Raw genomic sequence first — 15,174 nt, forward strand, 5'->3', positions numbered from 1 at the left:
GCAAGAACAATCTCATTTTCACTCTCACTTAAACCATTTTCTCTGTTCTGAGAAGCTGCTTTCCATCCCCAAATTAGATTGTGAATCCAGTTTGTTCAAACTGGAAGTTAAAACCAATTCTTTTCATTAAACATGACTGACCACAAAAGATCACACATCTCTGAAGCAGCTAACCATCTCATTTATGAAATGCTCTGTTTTCCAAGACAGCTGTGTGTGAAGCTTGGTGAAAGCCATCCTTCATCTCCCTGAGGAGTGGTGGATCAAAGCACCTCATAATGCTGGGCACAACAGGGGGGTGAGCTGGGAGTACTTCTTTCTATCTCATTCATGTGGATTTGGTTTCATCAGCTGATGCTTTATTGTTGCTGAGATATGACAACACTTCCTGGGAAAAAGGAGAATCTCTTGCTATTAAATATTCATAACTGTGCCTGTTACCAAGGGAGCTGAACTCCAAACAGAGCTCAGTGCCTGAACATTATATATATCCCTGTGCCATGGGGAGAGAACTGGGGCTCTGTCTAATGGACAGACTAGCAGCCTGCAGACTGCTACTCTCTAAGCAGTAATAAATTTGAAGGGAAAAATAATCCATACTGTGGCAAATTATTCTCCTTGCTAACTGAAGCAGGAGCCAGGAGATAAAGCAGCTTTGAGATTCCAACACTACATGTAGTGCTACCACTGAACGAAACCAGCAAATATTATAATGCTAATGATGACAACAGTAAGAACCTCGTGTTAACATATGTCCAGGGAAGGCACATCAAATCTCTTTGAAGAGGTTTATGGAGGTTTGGCACCATTTTTGAACAGCATTTCCATCTGAGCTTCCCATGTTGTCACGACTAGCAGAAACCACCTGCCACATGAAACATGCAGAGGAGGCACTGTATTCTCTGAGACAGCAGCCAGACACATGTAAATAAACTACTGTTTATTATTTATGTAGCACCTAGGTGGGACCATCTGCATGGCTGCTTTGCATCATGCACTGCCTTCCAGGGAATGTGGAAAAACGGTGCACACATATATCAGTCACTTTCTTCCCAGCAGGCTGATGGATGGATCCTATTTGTCATACAAGCAAGAACATCTGTACAGAAACTTAACCTGGTGATCAAGGCATGGAGCTGAGGATTTCCTTCACTTATGATCTGTAGCAACCCCCAGGTTTACAGGATCACCACCATCCCTGTGCCACATCAGCACAGGCTTCTTTCTGAGCCTCAAGCAAGCCCTGAGTCTTCAACTACAATGGCACGGCCCATGCTGCCAGGAGAGAAGTGACTAACCCATCAAACTACACAGTCTTTGAGAGAAAGGTCTGTCAAACACAAGAGCTGCAAAGAAAAACAGCTTTCTCCAACTTCCTGCATTACAGCTGACAACACAGAAGAAGATGACCATGTTCACACTACCTCATTAGTCCTACACATCAAGTTTGGAGAACCAGGGGCGTCCCACATCACCATCATTCTTCTGGTCTTTCCATTGTCCCTCAGTTAAAACTTAAAAGTTGAAAACCTTGGAAGATTTTCCACCAGATAGTACATCAAGATTTCCTTACCCTCTGGACTTTCTGACACCACATGCTTCCCATTTTCTTTCATTCCCTGAAGTTTTAACTCAAGAAGCTGCCTCCTTCCTCATAATGACTAAGTACTGTAATGCTTACACTGGGACACTCAGTCAGGATTGTTCTAAAATGTGACAATAAAACTGATATCTGAAGATCACTGAGGCAAAATAGCAATGCATTTTCAGGTCAAATATGCTCAGGTAATTTTTCAGTGCAATGGCAGATCTGTTGTTTTTAAACACCATTCTTGAAAACCTCCCTGCCAGTGAAAGGACAGCCACCTAGACTTGTGAAAAGATTTGAGAAAAGTCCATGTAATTAGAAACCATACAAGTGACATTAGGCTTCTGGCTGGTACCTTGCAAAACACATCAGACAGGCATTCAAACATAACATCCTGAAAATCCTTTAAAAATCTAGTGCAACAAACAGAGGAGATTAGTGCATTTGCCTCCCTTTAGGCTTCCTATATGCTGTCTGGTCTAAGAATATAGATCAGTTAACATCTAGGTTTGTGACCCACATCCATATGGATCAGCTGGACACAGAGGCTGCCAAATCCAGCTAACATGACTTTGCAGAGTGGAAATGTGCTCGTCTGGCCAGCGGGTTTGAATTCCCTAAGGTCACTAGGACTTCTGAAAGACAGTACATATGTAAATGCTAACAGGAGTTGCCAAATTACAGAAGGGAAGGTGACTGTTTTGCAACAAGCAAAATACCAATTGCTAATGGACTTGGTTCAGAGATCATCTCAGCAGTCTAAGGTGTCTACAGATGAAAACTGCCCTCCTGTGTCCTGCCCAGCAGGCTCCAGCTCTCCTGCCTGTGTCTCCATCACCTCCCAGAAGCTGTGCCAGGAAGGTGAGATGGCAGAAGCCCCTGCAGCACACCCTGTCTCCCCAGCAATAGCAGGGAGGAAAATCTGTAAAGCTGAGAACTCGACTGATGTGCTGCCTCAGAAGCAGCACAGACCACTGTGTGGCAAACTGGTACCCCAATCATATGCCTCAAAGCTTTTGCCCTAAAAGAAACTGGCCTCTAAGAGACACTCCTAAGGATGCTCTTTGAATAAAGCATTAAAGATGATACTCCTGGTGCTAATTGGAGACTTCAGCCTGTTTTTTCTAAAAATACGAGGCTTGTGCTGCCATGCTTCTCTCAATAGCTTCAACTTGATTGCTTATTTGAACTGAACTGGGATAGAGACTCAGAGCTCTGAAGGCTTTTTGTGTTTATACAAACTTTACAGAAATCAGTCTGAGATGGTAGGCCTGGAGAAAAGGACACTGGCTGAGTTCACACACACAACACCTGAAAAGCTACATGCAAGAGACCTAAAAGTGAGGAGAAAGACTTACTAAGACCTCATGAGCTATCATGAAATACTTTCTCATGCATGGAAAAAGAAAGATTTTATTAGTTCCAGTGATTACAAGTTAGTGCTTCATTCAGCAAACAATCCCTCTACAGAAATATGTAACACATGATCTGTAAAACCACAGGAAAGGGCAGCAGGACCAGCAGATAAATGTATTAATGGCAATATTATCAAAATTAATAGAAAGAGATGGGGTAACATTTCAGGCTTAAGACCTCTTTTCCACTCCAGTTCTCCATGGGTCTAAACTGTTATAGACCATGGCTTAATTTATGTGTGCAGTCCAAGCATCCCTCACCAGGGACTAAAAATAAAGAAATTTTACACTCATCATCCACAGCTAAAGATAATGGCATTACAAGTTAAAATAAAATTATTTCAGAATAATTTTATCAGGAATGTGAAATCTGACTCCAAGTATGAACATTTTTACTGAATATGATCTGTTGCTCCACCTGCTTTCAAGCCTCTTGGCTACACATTTGATACCAGGGAGTAAAAGCTGGAAAAAGAATTAAGGATTTACAGCTAGTGATAATTCTGGTTCACTGTTTTTACAGACACTTTGGATGCCTGCTAGATACCCTTTCTATTATTATTCTATCACTACTTGTAAGAAGACTGGAATATTAAGTGCATACCAAAAAAATAATGATATTGCTTATATAGTATCATATTCCATGTGTATAAGACAGAATAACTTATGTTTTCCTTACCACTACATAAATGTTGCTTATTCCTTGCCTAGAGGAACTTAAACTTTTTACCTCAGCTCAAGAAATGGATGGTTCTATTTAGCACATCAACACTGGAAAAAATCAGACTTACCAAGCTGCATTTTAACAAAAATAGGTAAATTTTAAGACAGTAAACAAGTTGCAAGAGCTTTATATAGCTATTTGGATTAGCCAATAACATTATGCTGACATTTAATAATCATACTCAGGAGTTCTTTTCCCCATTCAGCACCTACAAGACAGATGGATTTGCACCAGTTTTTCCCACCTCCTTAACCTATTGTTTCAGCCACTATATGGAAGGTGCAAGAGGAAAGTATCTACAGTCATCACCAGGCACTACATATTAGTTTCCAGGAAGCCACATTCATAAACTTAATAGTAAACGCACTCGACAATAATATATTAGAAAAAAATGGCCAAATTTTAAACTACGCTATCAGACACATAAAAAAATAATTTAAAAAGTAATCAAGTCTGCCCCAGAGAATAAAGAAATCCCTCACACTAATTTTTCTATATTTTTTAATTAATAAATTAAAGGCAAGGAGTGTTTAAATCACAATTTTTGCCTTTCTTGAGTGTCACCAAAAACTCCAGCAGTAATTATGCCTTTCAAACACAAGGTTGTAACTAGGGATTACAACAAACAGTTACTGGAACAGAGAAAGCCCAAGATGTGGTTTCTGTGAAGTGCTCTGGAGTTGCCTATTATAAAGCAATCAGCCCTGCTGGAATGGGGAAAGCACCCCACAGCTCTCTGTCTGAGCAGCACAAGGAACAAAGGCAATGTGCCTTTGGAAGAAACACTGCAAAATCCAGGCAAATGTCTGTGGTAACAAGTCAGTTTGATACCAACACTGTATGTGACGTTCAGCTGTGTCAAATCTGACTCTGTTGTTTTTATAAACATGCATGCCCAGCACAAAATTCCAAACCCACAGGCATTAACCTCAATTACTCCTAAAGTTGTAACATTAAGTCTGCACGTTGCACAGTGGTCAAACCTTTCAAAATTTTAGACACCTCTCCTGCACGGTCAGAGCCATGGCACCACCATCATCAGGACCTTCAGAGCTTGCTGGACTGGGAGGGATAAAACCACCTCTGCCTTTTCAGCTCCAGCAATGGGCTGGATGGAACACCCAATGGGCACATTCAACAACAGCGCTATGCTCTGTGCTTCCTGTGGCTTCCAAACTAACAGAGAGCCTGGCAGGCAACTCATCTGCAGCTGAAAAAGCTGAACAGTGCCCCAGATGTGTGCTCCCATGCTGGGCTTACCTGATGGGGTGCTTCTCTCCATGCACTGCTTCTGAAGGTCCAGGCTCCGCAGCTCCTCTGTACTGGCGTACTTCATGACGGAGTTGATGGAGGTGAGGGTGCTGAGCAGCTGTGAGTTGAGAGATCCAATCTGGGAGTGGGGCTCCCCAAAGGCTTCTGCCAATTCACTGTAGTTTTCAGCCAGCAGCATCTGCTGTTCCTGCAGCAGCTTCTGCACACGTTCAATGTAGTGATCCAAGCCTGTCCTCAGCTCAGGGGGAGGCAGGGGGCTCTCCAGCTGACCACTGACGGGGTCACACACAGACTCTCCCCCAACACCAATGCTCCTGGTGCCAGCTGGGACAACTGGCAATGGAGGGGGTCCACAGGCAATGCTCCTCATTTTCAGACCGACCAGGTAGTTCTCATGAACACTTATCTGTCCAATGCCACAGTCTTTGGTTTTTATTGCAGAAGGCTTCTCAGAGCCAGGGTGGCTGGAGAGCACAGTGCCCACCCCAACTGAGCGCACCTTGGCAGAGGCGTGCACGTCCTTCACCCGCCCGTCCCCTACTGCCACACTCCTCAGCTCCACACCCTCCGTGCTGGTCTGCTTGTCACAGCTGCTCAGGGTGGTGTTAGTCCCACACTCTGCCACGCAGGCCACCTCTGTGCTGGTGCACTGGTTCACCATCTCCAAGGCAGTGCTGGTCTGCTGGCTGGCAGTGGAGGGCACGGCCATCACCGTCGCCTCTGCCCTGGGCACAGCCTCTGTGGCTGTTTCACGGGACACGTGTTCCTTGGGGACACAGACCACCACGTCCACAGAGCAGTCCCCGCAGCCCACAGACCTCACTGCTCCAACCTGTGCCACCTGGCAAGGGCTTGGCACCTCTGACAGCTCGTCTGTGTTGACGCCTGTCTCACAGACCTTTGTCTCTGTGCCCACTGATTTATCATGCAGCTCCATGGATCTCCCTGTGCCCTGATCCTGCACCTCTGCCCTCTCCCTCACCAGCCACTGGCTCATCAGGAGCTCAGGGCCCACAGCCCTGCTCTGCATGGCAGGTCTGCAGGAGGTGCCAATGCTGATGGTCTGCAGATGGTTCCCCACTGACGAATCAGCAACGTCCACGTGGTCTCCCACCATTTGGTCTCTCGTTTGTACAACAGCTTCCACCATCCTACTGACAACGTGGGGCTGAGCCATCATGGCTTTATCCACCTTTTTTCTAGACCCAGCTGCCTGCAGCTCCTGTTTTAACTTGGTCATTTCCCTGTCATGGGTGGTTTCCTTTAACTGAACCTCTAGTCTGTAAATCTTCTCCTTAAGGGCCTCGATGGTCTGCTGCTGAAGCTCTATCTCTTTCTCAACCTCAGTAGACAATCCAAGCATGGCCTCTGTCACCCCAACTCCACACTCCCTGATTTCTTTCTCTGTTCCTACAGCTACTTCTTTGTGTTGCCTTGCAGATCTGCTGTATATAACTATGTCGTTCATGTTCTCATCAGCACCTACAGCAACAGACCTGGCTTCCTTTGTCGGGCTTTCTCTGCTCACCCGAAGGTTTGCCGGACTTTCGTAGTTGCTGTCCTGGATTTTTTTCTCCAGTGCTTGCATCTCAGCAGTCAGTTGCCTGAACTCCTCTATTCTCTGAGAGCTCTGCTCCACACTCTCCATCTCCTCCTCACAATCTATATACAGTTCTCCACCTCTTCTCACCTGAGACATGTGCTCCCACTGCTCAGCATTTCCCGCGCTGTAGGATCGCTTTCTGAAACCGTACGTGTCGTTTTGAGTGGCTTTCCTGTGGTTTTTGAGTTCGGCCATCATGTGCCTCTTCTCCTCCTGCAACACTGAGATTTTGACCTGCAGCACAGGAATAGTCTTGACTTGCTCCTCGAGCTCCTTGAGACGCTTGAGGGCGATGGCCATTTGCTCCCTGATGTGCTGCAGGTGCAGCGGGCTCACGTTGGTGACCGGTGTGGATATTCCCGAGCTCATGGGGCTGTGACGGATGGAACTGCCCAGTGAGGAGCTGAAACAGGCACCATAGTCCCCGTTCCCCTGATACCCATTCTGCAGGTGCTGAGACGCGTGGCTGTACCCACTGGATCCCACGAAAGAGGGGAGGGAGCTTGTGGAGCCCATGCCTCCAAAGCTGGAGAGCCGAGGTCTGCGGACATCGCCAGGTGTGACCTGCATCATCCTCTCCTGCTCCAGTCGCCTCCGTGTTTCCATGAGGGTTTTTGTCACAAGGAGGTTGTGCCGAGGAGGCTGGGGGGAGGGAGGAGGAAGCTGTTTATTCTCTGGGACAGTTAAGTAGGTAGGAGATAGTTCAAAGGAAACTGAGGGTTTTGCAGGGGCGGACAAGGTTACTTGACTCCTCGTTGCCAAGGATTGCTTGTTTTCATCACTGTTTGATGAAGAGAGAGACTCTGTGGAGGTCCAGCCACTGCAGTGCCCACCAGAGTTCTTGGTACCCACAGAGGCTGGTACAGCTTTCCTCCTCTTTCGTATGTTTAGTTTCTTAATGGTATTCCCCTTTTGTATATCATCCACATACTTCAGAAAATCCAAGTCTAGCTGGTAGCCATAAGGTGTTTCCACAAAATAGGGGTCTTTCCGTTCTTTTTCATCTTCTCCATTTATAGTGACTTCCTCTTTTTCTGGAAAAGAAGGAACAAGACCAGCATTCAGTAAGCTACACACTCAGACACCAGCGTGGAAAGACGGGTGCTCACTGCAGAATGGGAGGCAGAAACTGCTGCTGCAGCTCAGCGAACAGACCGACTTTCCGCTGACTGACCCTTAACACTAAATCCCCATTAACTTTTTAAAAGTTAATCAGAGGGTTTTCAAACGCTGCGAAGTGCATGCCCACGGAAATGTGAGCACATGGGTACACAGAGATAACGTCTGCTAATGAAAGAGGCACGGCCAGCAGCTCAAAGCTGCCCTTGCTCAAACCCTTCCAGTCTTCCCGTGCCCCACCAAGCTTTCACACATGCAATATTATCACGTACAGACCACAGGATTACAACATACCACACAGGAATCATCTGGAGACTGACTTCTCTAGAGGGTGCATTCAAGCAGGCAATGGGAACTCTGACCCCGCTCCTTATGCAACTGATGCCATTAGACTTTGCACAGCTCTGCAGCACTGTCTGATGGCTCTGGCAAGTGAGAGCACCAATGTGCTCTCACCTCAGCTCACATTACGTCCACCAGCACCTCTGCCTCTTTCCTTTTAAACTCTGTGAAGCTCCCACCACCACGACAGGCAGCAAGACCCCATCCCAGCAGGGTCCCAAACTCCAGTGCTCAGGGAACCAGAGGTGCACTCACCCACCCTCCAGATGCAGGACTCACTCACCTGTTCCTGAAGCAATCTAAACAAAAAGTTTCAATACATCTGCTGGGTTTTCTCAGAGCTGTGTATTTACATGCAGCACTGCCATACACAACCTGCTCATACTTGGCAGGAGGAAAAAATACAAATAAAGGGGAAAAAAAAAAGAAAAAAGAAAAAAAAAAAAAGAAAAAGAAAAAAAAAGAAGAAAAAAAACCCTGAAAAAACGGAAAAACAACTAATCCAAGTTACGCGCTGGAGGAATTAATAAAAGCCGGCTTTCCGGTTACCTGACTTAGCCACATGCCTCTGCCCCCACACTGCAAATTTTCCAGCCACGTATGGCTGTCCTAGCTTCATGTGTCACACACGCCGGACAGCCCTGCCTCCCTGGGGATTTTTGCTCCTGCTTCACCCCATAAGGAAGAGCCAGTCCTCCCCCACGCTCCCTCTCGCTTCCAAAAGGAGAGCTTTGCAACCCTCGTCTTCTTAAGGGAATATAAACCTCAGGATAGGAGGAGGGCAAAGAGGAGGGGAGGGAAAAAGAAAAAAAAAAAGCTCTCGACTCGCTGCAACTACAGGAAGTGACTTAATGTTGTACTGAAAAGGTTTGCGGCGCAGGGGGGGAAGCTCCTGTTTTTCCAGTCTCCTTGGCTGGCTGAAGAAAAGCGTCGCCTGTGAGCAGTGTGGGGGCTTTCAGGGAGATCCGCCATGGTTTTTGGCTACCAGGGGACATGCTGTGAGAAGAGAAGAATGCTACCATCCCTGGTTGGGGAAAAGAACAGGATGGAGGCACAGACACAGGCACCAGATCACCTCTGCTCTGCAGTGCAGACAGACAGACAGACACAAACAACCCCCCCCCCCCCCCCAGACCACATGTTTCTGCTGAAAGACTGGAGTGTCGCTATGGTGTGGTATTTACTTACAGATACACCCAAAATAGCCATCTGAATACCACTGGAAGCAAAAAATACATGCACACAAAAACACTTCAGACACACAGCTCAGCTCTGTCCAGCAGGACTGCCTCAGTGTCAGGCAGGGGAAAAAAAAATATCTCAGGACTCCCACTGCCATGGAGAGAATGAGAGCATATTCTCTAAATTACTCGTCTTCCTCCTTGAAGTCAGAACTGTGTGCCCAGATTCTCACGCTGGCTCCATCCCCTGCAGACAAACAACTCTCCACACCCTGTGTTGGTCCTGCCTGCACCCTGGGTTTGTGCCCACCCTCTCCTTGTCCCTCATTCCCTGTATCCTCCTGGATTCTTTTTGCCTTCTTCTCATACTTTGGATTCTTCAACCATTTCCTCTACTCACATCCATTTGCTTCCACCACCAGTTTTAGACCAAAATCTGGTTATACTCTCACCCCTCATCTCAGGTTTGGTTCTAGTCACTTTACCCAGCCCAGGTAAATTCAAGCTCCATCAGTTTTACCTGTTGTCCCATTTTCCCCAGCTCCTTTCCTTTGCTTGTCCTGGTCCTTGTCTTCCTACCCAGCAACATCTCTAATTTTCCCATCACTACAGCAGTGTATTCAAACAGTTTCCCTAAACTGTCTTTGGGAACAATGCATAAGTGTTGGATGGGGGAGGGAGGAACAGACTCTCCTTCTGTGAAGGGCCTAGGACTTAAGAATTAATGCATCTTTGGAAAAATATTCATGAAAAACTCTAAAAGGGCATGCAAATCTCATGTTCAGTCATGGGAGTAAAACTGGGATTCTCTTATGTATTTTGTTATTCATGGAATTAGAAACAGAACTCCTCATGGAATTAGCTCAACAGGAACCTATAAAAAATAAATAGTAATAAAGAAACAACCAGGCTGACACTGAATCCCTCACTAAACTTCTCCACAACATGTGCAGACAGCTCAGTGTCTTCACAGTGGAATCTCACTGGTCCTCCCTTAAGCTGGCAGCACTGCCAGGACACAGTTTGTGTGTGGCACAAGCACAAGACAGAGAGTGGAGCTCAGTGCCTGCTGCTTCTCCTTAAAAACAATACACTGAGCATTCCACAAATGCAATCCCAGTATTGTCAGCAGATCTCTGGAGACGCTTCTTGATAATGTTAGGACAAAAGAGGATCAGGCATGCAATCCACTGCCACCAACACAGCACTGCTGCACCATGCAGGAGCTGTGCCAAGCCTTTGTGCATTTTGTTGTCTCAGAGAAAAGGGTCAAAATGGTTGTACCTGTTAAACGTGAAACAAAACAAAATGGATGGTTGTTTTTGAAGCAATAAAAGTGGCTTTGCTGGCTCTAAAAGGGAAAAAAAAAATCTAATAAAAATGAAATTAATAAATACCTGGTAAAGGTGCAGCCCTTTTCAGCCATTAGGTCATGGATGAACCATGCATACACTGACTTCCTTAGCTGTGGTTGGTGAGTTCCAAAATGCTACACCAGCAGGTACCTCAGATTAACCTCAGGGGAAGCAGTGTCCCTTCATGCCCAAAGGCCTGAAGTCAACCAAAGATTCCTATGCCCACACAGAGAAGTATTACAGCAAATACCACACGGTACAAACACTCTTGTTAGGCTCCTTGTCTCCTCCTTGGCCAGTTGATCATGGACACTGTAAAGTTAGAACTATTCCCCAGCCTCTGCAGTGTATCAGGCAAATATTAATCACATGTGCAGATGCACAAACACATACACTTTTGTCTGTACAGATGCAGTAGACACTCTTCTTTTCATAAAAAAGGAAGGTTGGAAAAGACCTTTAAGATCATCAAGTCCAAATGTGATGAGACACAAACACATCATGTTTTAAAGCCAGTACCAGTGAAGCAGAGCACTCTATGAAGCATAGAGACCTCGTTGTGGTAGTGTCATTATTAATGCATTTCTTCAGAAGTACACAAAGGCTTCATTTCCCTCTCCCTGCTACAGGATAACCATGGGCAGGACACAAGTAGCATTTAAAAAATGTACTCCTCAATTCTCACTTTCTGTGCTGTTGGGACTGGCTCTGTCCAAACATTCCAGTCTTGCCAACTTCTATTAAATTATATCCTATCCAATGCACAACACAAGAACATCAGTATATTAAAATATTGAGTCAGCTCTACCTGAGTCCACACTAATCATGGCAGCTTTCAGACCAGGAGAACTGGAAAAAGAATAGAATATTTAATTTCTGTGCTACAAGTCTTCTCAGGAAGACAAAAGCAAGGGAAATGTGGGCAGACATTGAGTTCTGGTTCTGCAAGCTAGAAAACCTTTATTGTAGAGCTGCCTTGGAGAGTCCAAGAAAAGCAAGGAGAAGCAACTGAAGACCTGTGTCCAACACTGAAAGTCTGGAGTACCTTGAAAAATACAGATATCACATGTTAAGCCTTTTCTCTCCATCTGGTTATGATATTCTGCTCTAACACATTTTTTTTCATGGCTCTGACTGCTAATAAATTAGTATTTTTCATTGAAATATTGTTATGAATAACAGTCTCCTTCCAGAGTTATGGCGTAAGACAATTCATAAAGAATGTTGCAAAGGAAAAAATACAGAGGCAATAGTTTGGCATAAATGGAGTCAAATCAGTATTTTTATATGCTCAACTTCAACTTGAAAGCTTATCTGGTGCAGGAAAACAAATTAATTTTAAAAATTCCGATTTTTTGAGTCTTTACTACAACAGAGAATAAATTGGTGAATTTTCCCTTTCTCTCCCTACCTCCAAAATACTACTTTTGTTCTTTTTCTTCACTCCACCACATATAAATACCAGTCACAGCTTCTGAAAAGATCCAATACTTATGAGGCCCAGCACTTTTTTTTTAAGGAAAACTGATTATTTGACCATTTTTCTTTCATTCTCCTTTTCAAGTATTTGTAAGTTAAACAAAACAACCAGAATAAAACTTCTTGGAAAGTAGATCTTAACCTTCCACACTCATTTTATCATTTTTCTCTTGGCTAGCAACATACAGAAGATGCCATAAAACTACTTGCTCCCCAGCAATTCAATCTAGATCTCTATTGCTTTCAAAAGTGCTGGTGGGAAAAAGTCCAAAAACTAAACTTTAGTTGACCTAAAAGATATTTTTTTAAGAGAAAAGCTCAGAGAAACAGCAAATAATTTCTGTACCTTTCCAGACACAGCAGGAGCATCAAGTGTTTCATTTTTCTCTTTGCAGGTAAAGCACAAAGTGGCAGTGTGAAGCACACCACAGGTGTGGAGTACACACTGCCCCAGCTGGCTGCTCATCTTCTGCAAGGAGGAAAGGCACCACAGCACAGGAATTAAGCCACCAAGCTGCTCATGACCAAGCTGTGCAGCTGGGATGGCCCAGCTCTGCTTGTACAAGAACACTGCACCACTGCCCAGAATGCTACACTGTGCTGTGGCTGTGGCTGATAACACCTTCCTCTCTTTGTCTGCCATGCAAAACCAACCCATAAATACTGCCTTGTAAGGAAGGTAATCTGTTTTGCTCATACTCAGCTACAGTTATGCTCCAAGGAAATGTGATTTAACTCCTGGTGCACCTGATACTGGTGGGTATGGGGTACCACAGTCCAAACCAGAAATTCCCCAGCCAGAGAGGAGTAACAGACCCTGCTACTAAACTCACACTTACAGGGATGGAGGGTTCTCCTGTTACACAGCAGCATTTACTGCACATTTTACCAAACAAATAAATCTCCGGTGTAAAATGTTTGCTGCAAATTTAATCTGAAAGAAAAATGAGGGGTAGAAAACTGGGAAAACATTTATATATGGTTTTTAGATTACTTTTCAAAATTTATGTGTCAATACCCCAGCTGGAGAGCTGACTTTTAAATCTGACATCTAAATACTTAGTGCTTTAGGGTGGGGGTTGTAATCATAAAGTGGGGGATAGCAACTTCCCTGAGAATAATGGAGAAGGCATGAAGCTACACCACTGTACAGTAAACAGGGTTTTATTTCATAAGGTAGATGCTCCAGCTCAGATATTTGCAGTGGTTAAACCACAGAGATCTGAATTAAGGACAGTACCTTATGAACATAAGCAGCATCAGTTGAAGAGAGATGGTTCAGGTGGCTGCTGTGTTTTGCTTGTGCTAGGAACACAAAACACCATGGCACTGGGCTAAGATGGCTCATTTACCATGCAATATTGGTGGGAGAAGGAATTTAAAGAATTGATCTGCTCTTTTAATACCACACTGTTTCTAGGATGATTACAGCAATAAGAGAAAAAACAACCACAGCCACAATGCAAATAACATTAAAAGCATCACTACATGCCCTCATAAGAAGTGCCTCTCCAGCTTTCTTGCAGGCACCCCCCATAGGGGCTAGGAATGTTGCTGGAAGGTCTCCCTGGAGGCTTCACTTCTCCAGGCTGAACAACTCACACTCTCCCAGCCTTTCTTCATGGGAGAGATGCTCCAGCCCTCTGATCATCTTAATGATCCTCCTCTGAACTCACTCCAGCAGGTCCACATCCCTCTTATGCTGGGGGATCCAGACTTGGACACAGTATTCCAGGTGGGGTCTCACAAGAGTGGAGAAAAGCTGGAGAATCCAGCTCCCTTGACCAGTTGGTCACACTCCTATGGATGAAGCCCAAGATGCATTTGGCTTTATGGGCTGCAAATACACATTGCTGGGTTATTTAGAGCTTCTTGCCTAACAACATCCCCAAATCTTTCTCCCTCAGGCTGCTCTCAGTCCATTCTCTGCTCAGCCTGTATTTGTGGTAGAGATTGCCCCAATGTAGAACCTTACACTTGGCTTTGCTGTACTTGAGGACACAGGGTCATCTCTCAAGCTTGTCAGTCCCTTTTGGATGGCATCTCTGCCCTCTGGAGTGTTGACCACACCATGAACACGGCTTGGTATCACTGGCAGAGGTGTTGAGGGTGCTACCACTGATCATGTTGTTTATAAAGACATTAAACAGCACCAGTCCCAAACTGACCTATGTGTGAGGAGATCACTCATCTTCATTTGGACATTGAGCTGTTGAACCCAACTCTTCTGAGTGCAAACATCCAGCCTGTTCTTTATACATCCACCAAATCCATGTTTCTCTGGTTTAGAGACCAGGATGTTGTGCAAGACAGTCCCAAATACTTTGCACAAGTCCAGGTAAATGATATTGGTCGATCTTCCCTCATCCCAGCATCCACTGTAACCCAACCATGGAAGGCCCCCCTGTTTGTTGGGCATGGTGTGCCCTCAGTGACCTTTCAGCAAACACCTCCTTATTTTTCATTTTCAGGAGGATCTCCTCCATGATCTTATCTTGCACTGAAGGGAGACTGACTGGCCAGCTCTTGGCTTTGGTACTGGTGATCAGATGGATGCACTAAATCTGGATGTCCCACTGTCACCTCCTCCTCAGGGATCGATTCCTCAACCACAGAATTATTCTTTAACCTTGTACAGGTTAAGAGGAGACCCTAGCTTTTGTTCTTCTCTTTGGTACATATTTGCCAGCTATGACAGAATGCTCAGAAGGCTTACCAGCCAGCTAATCAAAGGAGCATACATGTAGTGAATAGCCCTTCTGGTATCAGAACAGGGTCTTTCAAGGTCACATTACCCATTTTTACACCATTAAATGTTTTCTTTCACATGGTACAAAAAGACTTACCTACAGAATTTATATCTGAACATTATATACCCACAGCCAAAAGTTATTTCTGTGAGCTGAAAGCAAAAACCACCTTCTGGAAAGACACCTTTTGAACCTTCTCTAGACTTTTTAATGTCTAAAACTTGGACTTCCAGAATCTGTCAACTGAAAACTTGCAGCTCAAACAGAAATTAATTCAAACTAGAAAATACATACTATAGGAAAGCTGTGCAAATTAATTAACAGTGAATAAAGAGATAATCTTTTA

General features: G+C 44.8%; 1 protein-coding gene across 4 annotated transcripts in view; it reads right to left on the reverse strand.

Moving 5' to 3' along the window:
• KANK1 (KN motif and ankyrin repeat domains 1) overlaps positions 1-15,174 on the reverse strand; it is a 133,157-nt gene that overhangs the window by 21,191 nt on the left and 96,792 nt on the right. For 3 of the 4 annotated variants that reach the window (XM_083883722.1, XM_083883720.1, XM_083883721.1), the window contains one exon: positions 4,988-7,636. In XM_083883722.1, the coding sequence (XP_083739848.1) occupies positions 4,988-7,636 (2,649 nt within the window). Of the gene's footprint in view, positions 1-4,987; positions 7,637-8,612; positions 8,891-15,174 lie in introns of those variants that run through there. The other variant, XM_083883719.1, reaches the window with a different exon arrangement.

Source organism: Zosterops lateralis (assembly GCF_965231275.1).
Source record: "Zosterops lateralis genome assembly, chromosome: Z".
Classification (NCBI taxonomy): Eukaryota; Metazoa; Chordata; class Aves; order Passeriformes; family Zosteropidae; genus Zosterops; species Zosterops lateralis.